General features: G+C 45.8%; 1 protein-coding gene across 1 annotated transcript in view; it reads left to right on the forward strand.

Moving 5' to 3' along the window:
* The window catches only part of sema3d (sema domain, immunoglobulin domain (Ig), short basic domain, secreted, (semaphorin) 3D), a 372874-nt gene that overhangs the window by 270824 nt on the left and 80705 nt on the right, over positions 1 to 21345 (forward strand). Inside the window, exons 10-12 of the mRNA XM_038811982.1 lie at positions 5650 to 5764; positions 8294 to 8363; positions 14662 to 14806. Of these exons, the coding sequence (XP_038667910.1) occupies positions 5650 to 5764; positions 8294 to 8363; positions 14662 to 14806 (330 nt within the window). The remainder of the gene's footprint in view (positions 1 to 5649; positions 5765 to 8293; positions 8364 to 14661; positions 14807 to 21345) is intronic.

The following is a 21345-nucleotide window of genomic DNA, read 5'->3' on the forward strand; positions in this document are numbered from 1 at the left end:
AGAAGGTGACTGAACAGGTAGACGAGGGTAGAGCAGTTGATGTGGTGTATATGGATTTCAGTAAAGCGTTTGATAAGGTTCCCCACGGTCGGCTATTGCAGAAAATACGGAGGCTGGGGATTGAGGGTGATTTAGAGATGTGGATCAGAAATTGGCTAGTTGAAAGAAGACAGAGAGTGGTAGTTGATAGGAAATGTTCAGAATGGAGTTCAGTTACGAGTGGCGTACCACAAGGATCTGTTCTGGGGCCGTTGCTGTTTGTCATTTTTATAAATGACCTAGAGGAGGGCGCAGAAGGATGGGTGAGTAAATTTGCAGACGACACTAAAGTCGGTGGAGTTGTAGACAGTGCGGAAGGATGTTGCAGGTTACAGAGGGACATAGATAAGCTGCAGAGCTGGGCTGAGAGGTGGCAAATGGAGTTTAATGTGGAGAAGTGTGAGGTGATTCACTTTGGAAAGAATAACAGGAATGCGGAATATTTGGCTAATGGTAAAATTCTTGGTAGTGTGGATGAGCAGAGGGATCTCGGTGTCCATGTACATAGATCCCTGAAAGTTGCCACCCAGGTTGATAGGGTTGTGAAGAAGGCCTATGGTGTGTTGGCCTTTATTGGTAGAGGGATTGAGTTCCGGAGCCATGAGGTCATGTTGCAGTTGTACAAAACTCTAGTATGGCCGTATTTGGAGTATTGCGTACAGTTCTGATCGCCTCATTATAGGAAGGACGTGGAAGCTTTGGAACGGGTGCAGAGGAGATTTACCAGGATGTTGCCTGGTATGGAGGGAAAATCTTATGAGGAAAGGCTGAAAGACTTGAGGTTGTTTTCGTTAGAGAGAAGAAGGTTAAGAGGTGACTTAATAGAGGCATACAAAATGATCAGAGGGTTAGATAGGGTGGACAGCGAGAGCCTTCTCCCGCGGATGGAGGTGGCTAGCACGAGGGGACATAGCCTTAAATTGAGGGGTAATAGATATAGGACAGAGGTCAGAGGTGGGTTTTTTACGCAAAGAGTGGTGAGGCCGTGGAATGCCCTACCTGCAACAGTAGTGAACTCGCCAACATTGAGGGCATTTAAAAGTTTATTGGATAAGCATATGGATGATAAGGGCAAAGTGTAGGTTAGATGGCCATTAGATTTTTTCCATGTCGGTGCAACATCGAGGGCCGAAGGGCCTGTACTGCGCTGTATCGTTCTATGTTCTACGTACAAACAGATTCAAAAACAGCTCCTTCCACACTGTTACCAGACTCCTAAACAACATTCTTATGGACTGGACTGACCTGATTAATATTACACTCTTGTATGCTTCACCTGATGCTAGTTTATGTATTTACATTGTGGACCTTGTGTTGCCCTATTATGTATTTTCATTTTATTTTATTTTATTTTCATGTACTAAATGATATGTTTGAGCTGTACGCAGAACAATACTTTTCACTGTACCTCTATACATGGATCAGTAAATCCTGTATCAATGTAACAATATTCTTGGATCAATGTAGGTCAAGGTGCTGAATGTGACACAATAAAGGACACCAACATTACATGGCATTGCACAGCTAAACAACCTAAACTTCTGGAGCCTTTCACACAACATAGCACTTTAATGTAATAGAACTTCCCAAGATTCTTCCAAGACTTTAATTTATTTCATGGGGAGAAGGATTCACTGGCTAAGACAGCATTTATTTTCCATCCCGAGTTGCCATTGAGAAAGATACAAAATAGAAACAGGAGGGGGCCATTTGGCCCTTCGAGCCTGCTCCGCCATTCATTATGATCATGGCTGATCATCAAGTTCAATATCCTGATCCCATCTTCCCCCCAATATCCATTTGATTCCTTTAGCTCCAAGAGCTATCTCTAATTATTTCTTGAAATTACACAATGTTTTGGCCTCAACTACTTTCTGTGGTAGTGAATTCCACAGATTCACCACTCTCTGGGTGAAGAAATTTCTCCTCACCTCAGTCCTAAAAGGTTTACCCCTTATCCTCAAACAATAGCCCCTAATTCTGACCTCCCCATTATCAAGAACATTCTTTCTGAATCTACCCTGTCCAATCCTGTTAGAATTTTATAGGTTTCTATGAAATGAAAAATGAAATGAAAATCGCTTATTGTCACGAGTAGGCTTCAATGAAGTTACTGTGAAAAGCCCCTAGTCGCCACATTCCGGCGCCTGTTCGGGGAGGCTGGTATGGGAATCGAACCGTGCTGCTGGCCTGCTTGGTCTACTTTAAAAGCCAGCGATTTAGCCTTGTGAGCTAAACCAGCCCCCATCTATGAGATCCCATCTCATTCTTCTGAATCCAATGAATATAATCCTAACCGATTTAGTCTCTCCTCATATGACAGTCCCGCCATCCCAGGAATCAGCCTGGTAAACCTTTGCTGCCCTCCCTCCATAGCAAGAACATCCTTCCTCAGATAAGGAGACCAAAACTGCCCACAATGCTCCAGGTGTTTTCTCACAAATGCCCAATACAGTTGCAGTAAAACATCTCTATTCCTGTACTCAAATCCTCTCGCCATCTTTACTGCCTGCTGTACCTGCGCGCTTACTTTCAGCAACTGATGCACGAGGACACCAAGGTCTCACCGAGTATCCACCTCTCTCAATTTACACTCACTCAAATAATAATCTGCCTTCCTATTTTTGTTACCGGACCGGATAAGCTCGCATTTATCCTCATTATACTGCATCTGCCATGCACAGACGCAGCTTACTTTCATATTGTATTTTCCCCTTCTTAATCAATCCCTTGGTCCACCTTTGCTGAATTTTAAACTGTTCCCAATCCTCAGGTCTATTGCATATTTCTTGCTAATTTGTATGCCTCTTCTTTGAATCTAATACTATCTCTAATTTCTCTTGAGAGCCATGGTTTGGCCACAGTTCCCTTTCTTCTCTCCAGCCAAATAGGAATAAACAACTTTTGGAGTTCACCTATTCATTCCTTGAATGCTGCCATTGCCTGTCCACTGTCCTTCCTTTCAGTAATGTTTCCCAGTCTGTCATTGCCAGCTCATGTCTCATATCATCATAGTTACCTTTACTGAGGTTCAGGACCCTGGTCTCAGAATCAACGACCTCACTCTTCACCTTGATGAAGAATTCTACAATATTATGGTCACTCATCCCCAAGGGTTCTCTGACAAGTAGATTACGAACTAATCCTTTCACATTGCACAACACCCAGTCCAAGATGGCCTTTTCCCTTGTTGGTTCCTCAACATACTGGTCCAGAAAACCATCCCGTATACACTCCAGAATGTCCTCTTCCATTGTACTGTGACTAATTCAACTCACTCATTCTATATGTAGAGTTTGGGAGCCACCTTCTTGAACCACTGCAGTCCTCGTGGTGAAAGTACACCCACAGTTCTGTTAGGGAGGGAGTTTCAGGATTTCTATCCTGTGGGAACAATCTTGAAACAAAATTTGACAGTGAGTCACATGAGAAACTATTCAGACAGAAGGTCAAAACCTTGAAGTCGGTTTTAAGGAGCGTCTTCAAAGAGGAAAAGGGAAGTCGAGAGATGGAGAGGTTTAGGGTGGGGATTCCAGAGGGCACAGCAGCCAATGGTGGAGTGATCAAAACTGGGGATTCTCAATAGGCTTGAATTGCTGGAGTGCAAAGTTCTTGGAGGGCTGTAAGGACAGAGGAGGGTGCAGAGATAGGGAGGTTTGGAACCAGGGAGTGACGCAAAAAATAGGATGGAAATTTGGAAAATTGGGGTTTTGGTTAACTGAGATCCAAATGTGCGCTGGGATGATGGAGAATGGGACTTGGTGCAAGTTAGGACACAGGCAGTAGAGTTTTGAATGACTGCAAGCTTAAAGGTAATTTAAAATAAGGACTGTGGAGGAATTAATTTCCTGCTGCTGCATTGTAGGTAGTTTCTGGACTGTTATAGGTCATTAACATTTGGTAAATAAAGGGTTAATTTAGTGTTTAACACAATATTTTGAGTAATAGAATAGACAACCTCATAACTGTTAGGGCTTTTTTATGAATGAGACATTTTAATTGCCAGGACAGTGAATGCCCTGAATTTGTGTAAGAGCTAACGAATCCATCGCCTTCACCAAGAACCTGCAACAAGATCTTTCAATGAATTTGTGGTTTCTAGTGAGGTCAGCAGTTAATGAGCTCAACGTTAATAAACAATATAAAACCCTTGTCTATTAATTTAATCCTTTGATCCCTTTGATGGCGGTGTTCTCCTAAGAACTTTTACAACTTTCTATTAAATAATAGTTCTGAGAAAACTCCTGAACATTAAATAGAATTATATCAATTTAACAAGCCATAAGGACTGGTTGCCAAAGTTGTGGGATGCCAGTTTTGTTCGTGTTATGCACAGTAAGCTTTCTCAGCCATGGCATTAATAAATCTATGCCTAGCAAACAGCACACCTTTCCCCATCGGGAAGGAAAGAGAGTGATTGCCCTGTTTACTCCACCAAAGGAGCTAATAATGATCAAGCTTTGGAAACAAGCCAGTTACAGTCTCAGTCTGTGGCTTTGGAAATGGTTTTGCTCTGATTGATGCTTAAATACGGAAGACAGCCCAGCTAAACAGACGACCTCAGGGTCAATGGAAGCAGTACCATAAAGGACCTCCTGTAATTCCATCATGTTTGGGCTGGGTCCACTGCTGGCTGCTGGTGACTAAACTAATACTGACACCATTTGGTTTGGGTCCCTTGTCTTAGGACATCCCAATCCTCTGCCTACCTATGCAGACCAACACTCTCATTATTGTAGATTCATTTGGGCTCCTCCTCATCAACATAAAAGATCCTAGTTAGACTGATGAATTTCTGAATGCAGTCGCAGCATTTTAGTAACTTTGTCAACGATCTAAGGGTATTTAGGGGATTTCTGAGCCACTTGAGACTGCTCCGTTGTGAGACAATATGATGGAGGCCATTTGGCCCATCAAGTCTTCTGCGCAATTCAATGAGATCATGACTGATCCCAGTGGTACGGCACGGTGGCGCAGTAGTTAGCACTGCTGCATCATGGCGCCGAGGACCCGGGTTCGATCCCGGCCCTGGGTCATTGTCCATGTGGAGTTTGTACATTCTCCCCGTGTCTGTGTGGGTCTCACCCCCACAACCCAAAAAGATGTGCAGGATAGGTGGATTGGCCACACTAAATTGCTCGTTAATAAAATAAATTAAATACGACTGATCCCACTTATCTAATCCAGTGATACATTGGCTCGAAGTCAATACCAGTTCTATTCCACTCGATAATGGGTGCCAGAGAGGTATTTGTAATCAAACAAAAACAAAATAAAGCTGTTGCTGGATACAGAAAACAAAAACCAAAAAGGTTGAAAACAGAATGTCAGGCAGCATCTGTGATCGATGCAATCCTTCCCTGTCTAGTATTTGGCATCAGTCAGTTATCAAGCAGCATTTACCAACACTCCGAATCAAAGGCCAGCCCTCTGGATTAGTAAATACCATGAGCGATAGTATTGATTTACATGTATCATCTCAAATTTCCTGTGCGTGCAGATAATAAGGTGAAATCATCTGGGATAAATTTGACACAACCAACTGGGAGGTAAAAGCATTGATCAAATACACGAGCAAATATATATTTTTCCTCCTGTGTTTAATTACAGAATGATATTGGTGGACAACGCAGCCTCATCAACAAGTGGACAACCTTCCTTAAAGCCCGTCTGGTGTGTTCCGTTCCAGGTCCTGATGGGGTTGACACCTATTTTGATGAACTGCGTAAGTAAAAGTTCAGTTGTAGAACTTCATTCGATTTGCTCAATTGCGAGGAGCACAGGGAAGCTAATCATGGATGTCTATACAATTAATTGACAGTTACAGTTCAAAGCTGTTCACTCAAGGTTCAGTACGGACAACGTGGCAGGTTTGGCAATAAATCTGAGGCTCCGTAGAGTTACACAGAGAGAACCAATGGAGTAATGTTTGTTTAATGACGTTGTTAATGAGTGAAATTAGTAGTATTGTGATTTTCCAGCCATCAGTCTCTCAACTTGAACATAATTGCGGCCCAGTTGGCAAGGCTTCCATTCTTAAAGGCAAAGGATTGCTACAAAAACCTCTTCTCCCCTTTAACCCTAGACTATACTCAGATGATGATAGATGTGATGGCTCATTGTTTTGCCTATCTGCTGATCTGATCTTGATGGGGTCAGAATCGGTCAGGTTAAAATATTAAGTCAAAGTTACAGAGTCAAAAATTCAGACAGGCGGCAGGGTTCTGAGCAGAGAACAGATTTCATCAATCTGCAATCTTGCAATTTTCTGTGAATTATGGTCTTGCTGTCAATCTTAAAAAGTAATCATTAGTCACAACAATGCTCCCTAAAATGTGCCACTGGAATGAATAGTGAAGTATCTGGAAGACTGATTGGACAGAATGCATTCCTGTGTTATTACATTTGAAATGTAATAAGTAACATTAGGAAAATATTCCTTCAGCCTTTAGCTGTTAATTATTTCTCCTTTTTCTGTCTACCTGTGCCTTTTACATTCAGATGGTCATCTTCAAGCACTGAGCAGTCTGAACTGCCTCTTTAGGTTCTGATAATAGAAACATAGACAATAGGAGGAGGCCATTTGGTCCTTCAAGCCCGTTCCACCATTCATTTTGATTATGGCTGATAATGCAACTCGATAACCTAATCCAGCCTCACCACTCTCTGGGTGAAGAGATTTCTCCTCATCTCTGTCCTAAATGGTCCACCCCGTATCCTCAAATTGTGGCTCCTGGTTCTGGACACCACCACCATCGGGAACATCCTACCTGCATCTACCCTGTCCAGTCCTGCTATACCTGGACTTAGTCAGGTAAACCTTCTTTACACTCCCTCCAGAGTAAGAACATCCTTCCTCAGATAAGGAGACCAAAACTGCACACAATGTTCCAGGTGTGGCCTCACCAAAGCCCTATATAATTGTAGCAACACATCCCTGCTCCTGTACTCGAATCCTCTCGCAATGAAGGCCATTTGTTTTCTTTGCCGTCTGCAGTGCCTTCCTTCATGCTCACCTTCAGTCACACCCAGGTCTCGTTGCACATTCCTCTAACCTAATTTATGGAAATTCAGAAAATAGTTTCCTTCCAGCCTTTGTTACCAAAGTGGATAACCTCACATTTATCCACATTATACTGCATCTGCCATGCATTTGCCCACCCAGTCAGCCTGTCCAAATCACACTGAAGGATCTCTGCATCCTCCTCACAGCTCACCCTCCCACACAGCATGGTGTCATCTGCAAATTTGGAGATACCCTGAATTGCATCTTATTCCCTCATCTAAATCATGAATAAATAAAGTGAATAGCTGGGGTCCCAGCACTGATTCCTGCGGTATCCCACTACTCATTGTCTGCTGTTTGAAAAATGACCCATTCATTTTGACTCTTCGTTTCCTGTCTGCCAAACGAATTTCTATCCATTTCAATGCTGTACTCTTAATCCCATGTGCTTTAATTTTTCACACCAATCTCTTTTATGTGGGACTTTGTCGAAAGCTTTCTGAAAATCCAAATACACATCAACTGGCTCCCCCTCATCAACTCTACTAGTTACATCCTTGAAGAATTCCCCAAGATTTCTCAAGCACGATTCCCCTTTCATAATTCCATGGTGACACTGTCCGATCCTGCCATTGTTTTCCAGCTCTTGGGAGAGGGGCTGTGGGCTTATAAGAGATTTTCCTTCTCCCCTTTAGTTTATAATCCGATGCTGATTTGTCAAATCGGGAAATCTAACCACGGATTAGCAACTCGCAGCTGGAACAGGAGAAGACTGAGTCTGATCCAAAACACGGTAGCACATTGGTTAGCACTGTTGCTTCACAGCGCCAGGGTCCCAGGTTCATCCCGGCTTGGGTCACTGTCTGTGCGGAGTCTGCATGTTCTTCCTGTGTCTGTGTAGGTTTCCTCCGGGTGCTCCGGTTTCCTCCCACAAGTCCCGAAAGACGTGCTGTTAGGTAACTTGCACATTCTGAATTCTCCCGAACAGGCGCCGGAATGTGGCGACTCTGGGATTTTCACAGTAACTTAATTGCAGTGTTAATGTAAGCCTACTTGTCACACTAATAAAGATTATTATTAAATACTTCATCAGTATGAAACACAGGGGGCAACAATGTTCATTATTGATCACAAACTAGTATAATAGTAGATTAATAGAAAGTGTTTAGAAACTGTCCAATAATGAGTGAAGCTAACACGTTTCCTTTCAAATGGCTAATTTGAATTAATTTGTTATTCTTTGCAAAGAGGATGTGTTTCTACTCCATACAAAAGATGAAAGGAATCCTGTTGTTTATGGAGTCTTCACTACTACAAGGTAAGAATTAGCTAATGGCACTCAGATCATCCGCTTTCAGTGTGTGTATTACACGGAGCAAAATAAGATTTTGACTTCTATATATTTATTATGAAGATATATATTTATTATGAGAGTTATATACAGGGTTAATGAGGGTTATATACAGGGTTAATGAGAGTTATATACAGGGTTAATGAGAGTTATATACAGGGTTAATGAGAGTTATATACAGGATTAATGAGAGTTATATACAGGGTCAATGAGAGTTATATACAGGGTTAATGAGAGTTATATACAGGGTCAATGAGAGTTATATACAGGGTAAATGAGAGTTATATACAGGGTCAATGAGAGTTATATACAGGGTCAATGAGAGTTATATACAGGGTTAATGAGAGTTATATACAGGATTAATGAGAGTTATATACAGGGTCAATGAGAGTTATATACAGGGTCAATGAGAGTTATATACAGGGTTAATGAGGGTTATATACAGGGTCAATGAGAGTTATATACAGGGTCAATGAGAGTTATATACAGGGTCAATGAGAGTTATATACAGGGTTAATGAGGGTTATATACAGGGTTAATGAGAGTTATATACAGGGTAAATGAGAGTTATATACAGGGTTAACGAGAGTTATATACAGGATTAATGAGAGTTATATACAGGGTCAATGAGAGTTATATACAGGGTCAATGAGAGTTATATACAGGGTTAATGAGAGTTATATACAGGGTTAATGAGAGTCTGTATGTCACTCTCAATAATGAGATCCACCTTCAATCATGGCTGATATGTTTGTCATCCCCATTCTCCTGTCCATAACCCCCGATCCCCTTATTAATCAAGAACACTAGATTTGAGCTTGAGATGCTGTTACCTACAGGACTACAGACCAAGAGGTGGAAGGAGGAATTAGGCAGATCGTTATTCCTCAGACCATAAGAACATAAGAACTAGGAGCAGGCTTGAGAGGCTAAATTGCCGAGTCCTGTTCCTAGTTCTTATGATCATGGCTGAGCTCATCCTGGCCTCAACTCTACCATCCAGCCCGTTCTCTGTAACCCTTCAACCCATCACTAATTAAAAATCAGTCCAACTCCTCCTTAAATTTACTCAGTGTCCCAGCAACCATCTCACTCTGGGGTAGCTTTGGGAGTAGTTTATCCGTATCTTTGTTTTAAATTTGCTACCTCTTATCCTGAGACAATGACTCTCGTTCTAGAATGTCCCACAAGAGGAAGTATCTGCTCCATGTCTACTTTATCCATATCTTTTATCATCCTGTATACCTCAAATTCAACTCCCCTCATTCTTCTAAACTCGAGAGAATATAGGCCTAAACTGCTCAATCTCTCTTCATATGACAAACCCTTCTGAAATCAGTCTAGTGAACCTCCTCTGAACTGCCTCCAATGCCACTACATCTTTCCGCAAATAAGGTGACCAAAACTGTGCACAATACTCCAGGTGCGGTCTCACCAATGCCTTGTACAGTTACAACAACCCTCCCTTACCTTTATGCTCTATTCCTTTAGCTATAAATGCCAAAATTCCATTTGCTTTCCTTATTATATGCTGCACCTGCATGCTAGTTTTCCGTGACTCATGCACAAGGACGGCCAGATCCCTCTGCAATGGAGCACCCCAAAATCTCTCTCCATTTAGATAATAATTTGCCTTTCCATTATTCTGACCAAAATGGATAACCTCACACTTATCCACGTTGAACTTCATCTGCCACACTTTGGCTCACTCTGCTAACCTATATCCATTTATAAGATTCTTATTTCCTCATTGAAACTTACTGTCCCACCTATTTTAGTGTCATCTGGAAATTTGGCTATTAAAACTTCTATCCCTGTATCCAAGTCGTCAATATAGATTGTAAATCATTGGGTCTATGCAGAAAAAGACCCTTTCATCCCGACTCTCGATCCAAGCTATCAGTCCTTGGACTCTATATCATTGGTATTCCTTTCTCAGGCTTCTGTTCTGCCACCACCCCCCCCCCCCCCCCCCCCCACCCCACCCCCCACCCCCACCCCCAAACACGCTGAGCCGGGGACATGCAAGTTCTGCCCAGAATGCTCGACCACACATGTAGCTGTCGGGTGGAAGCTATAACTTCATTTAAAACACAATGTGATAAATATTTTGAAAGGAGTAATATATCTTGAAAGGTTATTCGGAATCTAAAGAAATGGAATGAAACAGTTCTAGTTTAATGCTGGCACGGTCTGTGGTAACTTGGCCAACTGGCAGCTTTGTCTGCTGGAATTTTTCTGCTTCTTTCCAATGACGAATATTGCTCTATTCTGAAACTCCGTGGTGTGTGCTGTTTATATTCCAGGAAGGGTGCATGTCAGCCGCTTTGTGAGTGTTTGCTGTTAGACAAGGTTCCTGTGTGAGCATTTGGGACCGGGTAGGATCTTGTTGCTCTCCACAATCAAACAGCTTCATTTCTCGGGGTCGCACAGGAAGAGCTGATGCTTAATGAGCATGGACAGTGCCTGTGGTACGAGAGCCCAGTATGATTTAGTGCCTTCGGAGCAGGTGGGAACAATATTGGGTAAACGACAAAGTGAAATGGAAAATGTCACTGGTTCAGCTGGTGTGGAAATGCAAAAGAACGTTTTGGTATAATTGGAAAAGCAATTGCATCTGGAGTATTTCTAAGTAGACAAACTGAAGGGGCAATAGTATACGTGGGTAGGTAAATGTAACGTGCCCTTCATGTAATTCATTTTGGGCTTGAGGCTGTCAAAATATGTTTATTTTGTTCAAATTATCACAGAACATTGTGAGGCCAGAAGACTTATTTCATCAGTTGATGAGTTTATTTTCACTGCCACACATCACTGATTGGTTTGGAGAATTCCTCAATTGTTCCTGTAACGTTGCATGTCACAGGGTTAATCTCCGAGATTCTGTACTCGAGAGGGTTTTGTGCACTGCCTTGATCCTCTGGGTATCCAGCAATGAAAGTTTCAGTTACTCTCAGCATCTGTTAGGGTTTGGGATAAATTCCACATCTCAGCATTCATTGGCATAAAGATGGGTCATTTCCTCACCACTGCCAACATGGTGCTCGGCAGAGAAATGGAAACGTATCGCACTGGTAGTAATAGGTGTTGTGTTAAGTTTTGAGGATGATGTTTTATCGAGCAGAACAGTGGGATGTTTGCTCTGGGTCTGACCCATGCAGCTGCTCAGGGAGTGTTTGATGTTAACACAAAAAGTAGAAAGTGAAACATTTGCATTGATCTTCCAGCCTATCTGCCATTGGATGAGTTTAATGTAAATGTTTTTAACACTGAATTTGCATTTTCATTTTTAGATGTGAAAATTTTTCTTACCGCTTTCAACACAGTCAATTTGTTGTTCAGAATAGAAATATAAATAAATAGTTCATGTAAACTTCTTTGTTGTCACAATCAGTTTCTTCCTCAATTGGAGAATGAAGGAAAATAAAGACATGGGGCAGGATTCTCCGTGAACTGGCGGGGCGGGCCACTCCAGCGCCAATCAGTGGCGTCACCCACTCCGGCGTTGGGGCCGCCCCAAAGGTGCGGAATCCTCTGCACCTTCCGGGGCTAGGCCGGCGGCGGAGTATTTGGCACCACGCCAACTATCGCTGAAGGTCCTCTGCTGGCTGGCACGGGTCGGTGCATGCGCGGGAGCGCCAGCGTGTGCTGGCATCATCCCAGCGCATGCTCAGGGGGGTTCTTCTCTGCACCGGCCATGGCAAAGGTTGACAGCGGTCGGTGCAGAGGGAAAGAGTGCCCCCACGGCACAGGCCCATCTGCGGATCGATGGGCCCCGATCGGGGGCCAGGCCACCATGGGGGCACCCCCCTGGCCAGATCCCCTCGCGCCCCCCCCCCTCCCCCACGATGTCTCTGCAGGCCGCCCTTGGAGCCAGGTCCCGCCGGTACGGACCTGTTGTGATTTGCGCCGGGGGGGGGGGGGGGGGGGGGGGGGGGCGTTGCCAGCGGGGGGTTGGAGAATTCCACCCCTGAACACAGCATTTCCACAACCTCCAGATGTCCCAAAATGCTTTCCAGCCAATAAAATTACCTTTTGAAGTCAAGCCACTGTTGTAATAAGGAAATGTGTCTGTCAATTTGTGCACAGCAAGCTCCCATAAACAGCATAGAACATAGAACATTACAGCACGGTACAGGCCCTTCGGCCCTCGATGTTGCGCCGACCTGTGAAACCCCTCTAAAGCCCATCTACACTATTCCCTTATCATCCATATGCCTATCCAATGACCATTTAAATGCCCTTGATATTGGCGAGTCCACTACTGTTGCAGGCAGGGCATTCCACGCCCTTACTACTCTCTGAGTAAAGAACCTACCTCTGACATCTGTCCTATATCTATCTCCCTTCAATTTAAAGCTATGTTCCCTCGTGCTAGCCAGCACCATCCAAGGAAAAAGGCTCATACTGTCCACCCTATCTAATCCTCTGATCATCTTGTATGCCTCAATTAAGTCACCTCTTAACCTTCTTCGAACGAAAACAGCCTTAAGTCCCTCAGCCTTTCCTGATCAGATCTTCCCCCCAAATCCAGGCAACATCCTGGTAAGTGAGATGATGACCAGATAATCTATTTTTATAATATTGATTGCGGGAGAAATATTGTGCCGGGTATTATGGATTTTCCCCAGACCATCTCTGAAATAATCATTTGCATTCGCCTGAGAGAATTGATCAAGTTCTCTGTGCAGTATCTCATCTGAAAGTAGCACCTTCGACAGTGCAGCAGTGCATCAGTACTGCACTGGAGTGTCATCTTAGATTGTTACACTCAAGCCAAGTGTTCGTTCATGTGATATTGGCGAAGCTGGCTCAGCCAGCATTTTGTGCCCATCCCTAATTTGATGTGTCTATATAAACATTTCTGGAACAAGCCTTTCCATTCACCTGAAGAAGGAGCCGTGCTCCGAAAGCTCGTGTTTGAAACAAACCTGTTGGACTTTAACCTGGTGTTGTAAGACTTCTTACTGTGCTCACCCCAGTCCAACGCCGGCATCTCCACATCCTAATTACCCTTGAGGAAGTGGTGCTGAGCTACATTCTCGAGCTGCTGCAGTCACAGAATCGCAGAAAAATACAGTGCAGAAGAGGCCCTTCGGCCCATCAAGTCTGAACTGGCACATTATAAACACCTGACCTCCTTACCTAATCCCATTTCCAGCACTTGGCCCATAGCCTTGAATGTCATTACGTGGCAAGTTCATCCTGTGGTGTGCGGCATGGTGGCGTAGCAGTTAGCATTCCTGCCTCACGGCGCTGAGGACCCGGGTTCAAATCCCGGCTCTGGGTCACTGTCCGTGTGGAGTTTGCACATTCTCCCCGTGTTTGCGTGGGTCTCACCCCCACAACCCAAAGATGTGCAGGGTAGGTGGATTGGCCACACTAAACTGCCCTTTAATTGCAATTTTTCTTTTTTAAATGTTTTAAAAATGTGCATCCTGTGGTGTAGGTACATCCACAGTTCTGTTAGGGAGGGGGTTCCCGGATTTTGACCTAGCAATAGCGATGAAATGGTGTTTTATTTCCACGTCAGGATGATGTGGAGCTTGGAGGGGAACTTACAGGTGGTGGTGTTCCCATGTATCTGCACCCTTGTCCTTCCAGCTGGTAGGGGCCGCGGGTTTGGAAGGTGCTCTCTAAAGAACTTGGTAAGCTGTTGCTGAGCTGTTGTAGCGCGTCTTGGAGAAAGTACACACGGCTGTAACTGAACCACTCACTAACTCAGCAACAGTGCCGTAAAACCTTTCCAAAATCAGGTTCCAATCTCCCGTACCAAAATGGCCCTGGAAATATTCTTCTTGTAGAATTGTATCTGGTGATGCTCAGGATGCCCACCTGAAGCAGGTAACAGGCTGATTTGGTTATGCAAATGAGGGTTCTACACTGGTTGCAGGACCACAGTGTGAAACTAGATAACAACTTGGAAATTGTACACTCCCATTGGGACTCCACAAACTCTTTTTCGCTGCCCGTTTAGAGGTTGAATGTTACCAGATGATGCTCGTTGCCATATTTGGTACAGAGCCAGCACTCTGCAAAGATACATCCCAGTTCAGGCAGAAAGTCGAACTTCTGCCCTGTTATTGTTTAACACAAGAGTGCTTTTAACATTTCTTTGATGTGAACCATCTTTTCATGCCACAGTACCAGGGCAGATCTAGAGATGGCATTTGTATATTTACCGAACAAATAATATGTTTTATTAAAGGTAAAATGGAAGATCAAATCATTGTCAATTTGTACATGTCCTTTTTATTTTCCTCAGTTCAATCTTTAAGGGCTCTGCAGTATGTGTATACAGTATGGCCGACATCCGTGCTTCTTTTAATGGGCCATATGCTCACAAGGAAGGCCCGGACCATCGTTGGGTGCAGTATGATGGGCGAATCCCTTACCCACGACCTGGGACAGTAAGTAAACTTTGTGTTTCATTTGGAGTATTAATGACTGAGAGGCCACTGCAGCAACTGCTTCATTGATGTGAGAGATTGTCTCGTGCAGCACGCGCAGCTGGAAGCTGCCATTTCTGTGGAATCCTTCAGCAGCAGGAAAGGAGTTTTATTTCACCAACTACCTCAATCTGGATTGAATGTATAGGTCGAAACAAATCATTTTCCTTTTTCCTCAAAATCTTTCTCATGATATTCACTGACATATTTTAAGAAAAGTAAGATTTGGTCATAGTTATGGAGAATCAATGATAGTAATCTATTTTATTGTGAATTATTTTCTTTGTGGGGGTTGCTGGCAAGGTCAGAATTTATTGCCTCCTTAATTGCCTTAGAGAAGGTGGTGGTGAGCCAGCATCTTAAATACAATGGGTGGCTTGCTCGGTATTGCAGTGGGCATTGATGGAAGCCACAGTTCTATGATTTTGTTTGCTATTAATGCAGTTCCACAATCATCCCATCGAGGATTCTACATTGTGGCAAAGACCACCTTCTGGCTCATTTGTGAACTGCTTTAAGTTGATCAACAACATTGTATTTTTAGCGAGTTTTGTCAGGGCCACGAAGAGTCCAACATGAGTTTGTGAGTCAGACAAAACTTAACTTTATTTATACTAATATTTACTCAGCATCAATACTGGTCTTGTAAGTAACTGGCCGGCTCTATTTGTACAACAGAAATGGTTAACGTTTTCCCCGTCCCCTTCTCGAGGAAGCTCAGATTCCCCGACAAATGGGTAACCCCCACTGGAGGTCCCTCTATGGAGACGCCCTCAATCTCGGGGGCAGGACTGGCAGATGATTCATGCAGCAGTGCCGTACAATCACCGATTACATCGGTTCACAGATGCTCATGAATCCTGCCATGTTTGTGGTCTTGTGGAGTCTGTGCATCATGTCTATGTTGCGTGTTTTAGGCTGGACTCCTTTTTAGTTTTCTAACACACATTTTGCTTCAGCCCCACGCTTTCGGCACCCAGTACGGAGAGGGGTGGGAAAGGAGGGGGAACCTCCTCGTGAACCTGCTCCTGGGCATGGTGAAACTTGCTATTAATAGGTCCAGACAGCGGGCAACCCAGGGGGGCGTCTGACCAGACTGTCTGCCTCTCTTTCATGGCTGGGTGTCCCTGGAAAGGGAGGATCCGATATTCACCGGCACCATCGAAGCACTGTGCCCAGTGGGCACGCGGGGGCTGGATTGCTTTATCGACCCTCTTAATTGCACTTTGATTTGATGTTTTTTAAGCTTCCGTTGATCTTTGTTTCGGTTGGGCAGTGCCCCTATCAGGAGAGGCCCTTTTTGATTTGTCCCTAAGTTTGTTTCTTTTGGTATAATTGTTTGGCCTCAAAAGGATCCATGAGGCAAGCAATTGTCCCGACCCAAAAGGATCTGTGCAGATTACAACAGAGAGAGATATCCCTTTTAAGTGGAATAAAGCGGAGCTGCATTGCAAGTCTCCTTAGAGAAAGACAAGGTTATTTGTTCCTGCAATGCATTGTTACAGAGACAGGAGCCCATTTTCCTTTTCCTCTTTGCTTTCCTTTACACTTTCTTCCTTTCTGACCATGTTCACCGTTCAAATTGGGGAGGGGATGAATTTAATATGGAGGCATTTACTGTGGGATTCTCCGTCGGTGGGTTCCTCCGCCCCGCCGACAGCGTGCCCACGCTCACGTGTTTCCCGACGGCCTGGGGTGGCCCCCGGCTGCGGGGAAGGAAAGTCCCGCTGCCGACGGGAGTGCACCGCATCGGAAAACAGGGCTGGCAGGACGGAGAATCTCACCCAGAGTCTTTGGGCGCGATTCTCCGCAACTGCGGCGAGTCGTAAAGGCTGCCGTGAAACTGGCCGTGTTTCACGGCAGCCTCCACGCCCCCTCCCGGGACCCGATTCTCCCCCCCGGGCGGGGCTAGCAGCGGGGCCCCGTGAACCACGGCATCACGGCCTTAGCGACCGTCGCTAAGTCCGCACGCCAAGCGTCACGCCGGCTGACGCGCACGATGACGTCAGCCACGCATGCGCGGATTGGACGGCTCCAACCCGTGCATGCACGGGGCCGTCATCTCCCTCGGCCGCCCCGCGGACTGATCCTGCGGGGCGGCAGAGGGAGAAAGAGTGCGTCCGTTACGGTCCGCACCGGTGGGCACCGATCGCGGGCCCATGCCCGCACGATCGTGGTACTGCCGTGCCAATCGGGGCCCTGGATGCACAGAACGGGCATGTTGCGGCCGTTTTTACGACGGCAGCAAGCAGGTGTGTTTGCTGCCGTAAAAATGGCCGTAAAGGCCTTGGAACTCGGCCCATCGGCCTGGGGAGAATCGCTGTTCGCCATAAAAAATGGCAGGCAGCGATTCGTGTCTTGGGGCGGCCGTGGTGGGGGGGGGGGGAATAGCGGGAGGACGTGAAAAATGTCGGGGACGCCCTCCCGCTATTCTCTGACCCATCGTGGCAGCGGAGAATCGCGCCCTTTGTGTCTCTTAAAAATATGTATTCAGTCATATATTTATAAAATACCGATTGCCGGCTGGCTGTGAGTCCATTCTCACAGAATTGCATACTTTTGATAATGATTTTAATTGGGCTGAATCATAAGTTGCATTTGGCGTTTTTTATGAGGGCAGTATTACCTGATGTCTCTTGCACAGGACAGGGCGTGATCAGTCTTGAAAAAACGGTGCATTACGGCAAGATTCATTTCAGTGCACTAGGCGGAGGATATCTTTATCAATTTGCCTTAAACCTGTTTCAGATTGGAAATGAAAATCACAGCTGCTGCAGTGAAAACGACTTGACAAAGTTATTTTCCCCTGTACGGCAGTGTGCATCTGTGAAGAATTTGTGCAATGTTTGATATTAATGCAGCAGCTGTGACACCAGCGACTGTCGTACTAATGGTTTTCTTAAATCCCTCTGAAGGGTATGAAAGAAGTGTTCAATTTGAGGTTGATAATTTTATAATTAGAAATTAATGAATATTGGTGTTTAACAGGATAGAAACGAGCATCTTGGGAGCTTGCACACCTGGAGCCAGCTGTGGTTAATAACACAACACAACATTGAAACTTCAAAGGTGTTTCCTTCTGACTTTCTGACTGTGGTAGTCACCACTGATGTATATATTGTATATAGAGGATATCGGTGTAGGTGTTTTGTGGTAAGGCCCCTGTAATACAGGTACGGGGGTAGTTCCCTGCCTGCTGGCTCCGCCTAGTAGGCGGAGTATATATATGTGTGCTCCCTGTACAGCAGCCATTTTGCCAGCTGCTGTAGGAGGCCACACATCTTAGTGTAATAAAGCCTCGATTACATCCAACTCTTGTCTTTGTGTAATTGATCGTGCATCACTGATGAATATTTTATTTCTTAAAAAAGCTTATTTAGCATTTGATGTATTTAATCACACACCTCTTTTTAGGTTGAGTCCCCAAGATACATTTTAGAAAGTGGATCGAATAAAAGCTAGTAAATTGTTTGCTTGGGATTTCTTGTGAATTTTGGAAGAACAAGTTTAAAATTCATTATCGATGCACTATTATTTATGCTATTGCAATGTAAAAGTGTTTTTCGAGGCGAGAGATATTGGGGTCAATTTTAAGGGCCTCTGCTTGATGTAATTGAGGTGGCAACAGCGTGAAATTGTTGGTGGCAGATGATGTATCAGCTGCTTTTCAATGGAAAACGGATTGAAATGATGAAAATCAAACATCTTTAGACTTTTTGCAGGCATCTGAGCTGAATATCCCATACTTGCTTTATGTCATTTTTGGTCCCCCCCCCCCCCCCCCCCCCCCCCCCCCCCCCCCCCCCCCCCCCGCCACCGAGGACCCCGGAGGCCGCCCGCAGAACCAGGTCCCTCCGGTAAGTACCTGTCGTAACGTACGTTGGTGGGCCGAAGGCGGGCGGCCACACAGCCTATCGCGGGCCAGAGAATCACCGGGGGGGGGCGGGGGCGCTGTCAGCGGCCACCGACCAGCGCGACGCGATTCCCGCCCCCGGCAAAACCCCGGCGCCGGAGAATTCACCAGCCGGCGGGGGCGGGTTTCACACTGCCCCCCGGCGATTCTACGACCCAGCGGGGGCTTCGGAGAATCCTGCCCCAGAAATCAGGGGTGGGATTCTCCAATAATGGGGCTATGCCCCTCGCCCGCGCAAAAATGCACACAAATCACTCTGGACTTCCCTGAAGAAAGTAAGTCCTCAGGAGTAGTCCTTGCATCTCTGGCTGCCGATACGGGGCCATGCACTTCCAGTCGGGTGTCCACGTGTGCGCACGGCGGCTGGATCCCGATCGGTAGCTTGGCTGTCCTGGAGCCCCCCCCACCCCCCCCACCCGCCCCGTGAATGATCCCCCTGCCCCCCACCAGGGCGGCTGCGGACTGAGTCCACAGCTGCCACCCGAGTTCCCGACGGGTGGAACCATGAAAGAACCTCGCCATCGGGAACTCAGCCAACTGCACTTTGTGAAATGCCGCGGGCTCTTTCAATGGCTCCCAATCGGCACCGCCTCGACCGCGCACGCGCGATTGACGGGAAGGACCGGAAAATCGCGGGAGCAGCGTCGGACCCAGCTTCGGAATAGTAGAACCCTCAAGAGTGTTGACAGTCAGAGGGATCTAGGTATACAGGTCCACAGGTCACCGAAAGGGGCAACACAGATGGAGAAGGTAGTCAAGAAGGCATATGGCATCCTGGCCTTCATTGGTCGGAGCATTGAGTATAAGAATTGGCAAGTCATGTTGCAGCTGTGTAGATCCTTAGTTGGGCCACACTTGGAGTATAGTGTTCAATTCTGATCACCACACTACCAGAAGGATGTGAAGGCTTTAGAGAGGGTGCAGAAGAGATTTACCAGGATGTTGCCTGGTGTGGAGGGCATTAGCTATGAGGAAAGGTCGAATAAACTCGGTTTGTTCTCACTGGAGTGACGGAGTTTGAGGGGCGACCTGATAGAGGGCTACAAAATTATGAGGGGCATAGACAGGGTGGATAGTCAGAGACTTTTTCCCAGGGTAGAGGAGTCAATTACTAGGGGGCATAGGTTTAAGGTGCGAGAGGCAAGGTTTAGAGGAGATGTACGAGGCAAGTGTTTTTACACAGAGGGTAGTGGGTGCCTGGAACTCGCTGCCGGAGGAGGTGGTGGAAACAGGGACGATGGTGGCATTTAAGGGGCATCTTGACAAATACATGAAAGGATGGGAATAGAGGGATACGGACCCAGGAAGTGTAGAAGATTTTAGTTTAGATGGGCAGCATGCTCGGCACAGGCTTGGAGGGCCGAAGGGCTTGTTCCTGTGCTGTACTTTGCTTTGTTCTTTGGACCCGATCTCGGGTTTGACACCCATTCTCCGCCCCCGCGCCGATCGCGATTTCGTTGTAGAGGCTCAGAGAATCCCGCTCAGAGAATCCCGCTCGGCGAATCCTGCCCCAGGTTCTTGCCAGCATGAATTTACAGCGGAATCTTCAGCTGGTGCGCGACATTGCAGGTCTGAAAACCTGCCAGTAGAAGGCGTGAACCTAATTTGCATCCTGTTAATGGGATGCAGATGAAGGCCCAATTCCGCCAAGCCAGATTCTCCGTGATTCAAAATATAGATAGATTGGAGAGTTGGGCAGAGAAATGGCAGATGGAGCTCAATCCAGGCAAATGCGAGGTGATGCATTTTGGAAGATCAAATTCAAGAGCGGACTATATGGTCAATGGAAGGGTCTTGGGGAAAATTGATGTACAGAGAGATCTGGGAGTTCAGGTCCATTGTACCCTAAAGGTGGCAACGCAGGTTGATAGAGTGGTCAAGAAGGCTTACAGCATGCTTGCCTTCATCGGAAGGGGTATTGAGTACAAGAGTAGGCAGGTCATGTTACAGTTGTATCGGACTTTGGTTAGGCCACATTTGGAATACTGCGTGCAGTTCTGGTCGCCACATTACCAGAAGGATGTGGATGCTTTAGAGAGGGTGCAGAGGAGGTTCACCAGGATGTTGCCTGGTAAGGAGGGTGCTATCTATGAAGAAAGGTTGAGTAGATTAGGATTGTTTTCATTGGAAAGACGGGGGTTGAGGGGAGACCTGATTGAGGTCTACAAAATTATGAGAGGTATGGACAGGGTGGATAGCAACAAGCTTTTTCCAAGAGTGGGGGTGTCAATTACAAGGGGTCACGATTTCAAGGTGAGAGGGGAAAAGTTTGAGGGAGATGTGCGTGGAAAGTTTATCATGCAGAGGATGGTGGTTGCCTGGAATGCTTTGCCGGCGGAGGTGGTAGAGGCGGGCACGATAGCATCATTTAAGATGCATCTGGACAGATATATGAACGGGTGGGGAACAGAGAGAAGTAGACCTTGGAAAATAGGCAACAGGTTCAGATAAAGGATCTGGATCGGCGCAGCTGGGAGGGCCGAAGGGCCTGTTCCTGTGCTGTAATTTTCTTTGTTCTTTGTTCGTGTTCTTTGAAAAACACGACGGCGTGATTAATGTTACTACAACGTGGCGGGCGGATACCAGG

This window comes from Scyliorhinus canicula, chromosome 11 (genome assembly GCF_902713615.1).
Source record: "Scyliorhinus canicula chromosome 11, sScyCan1.1, whole genome shotgun sequence".
In the NCBI taxonomy this organism is placed as follows: Eukaryota; Metazoa; Chordata; class Chondrichthyes; order Carcharhiniformes; family Scyliorhinidae; genus Scyliorhinus; species Scyliorhinus canicula.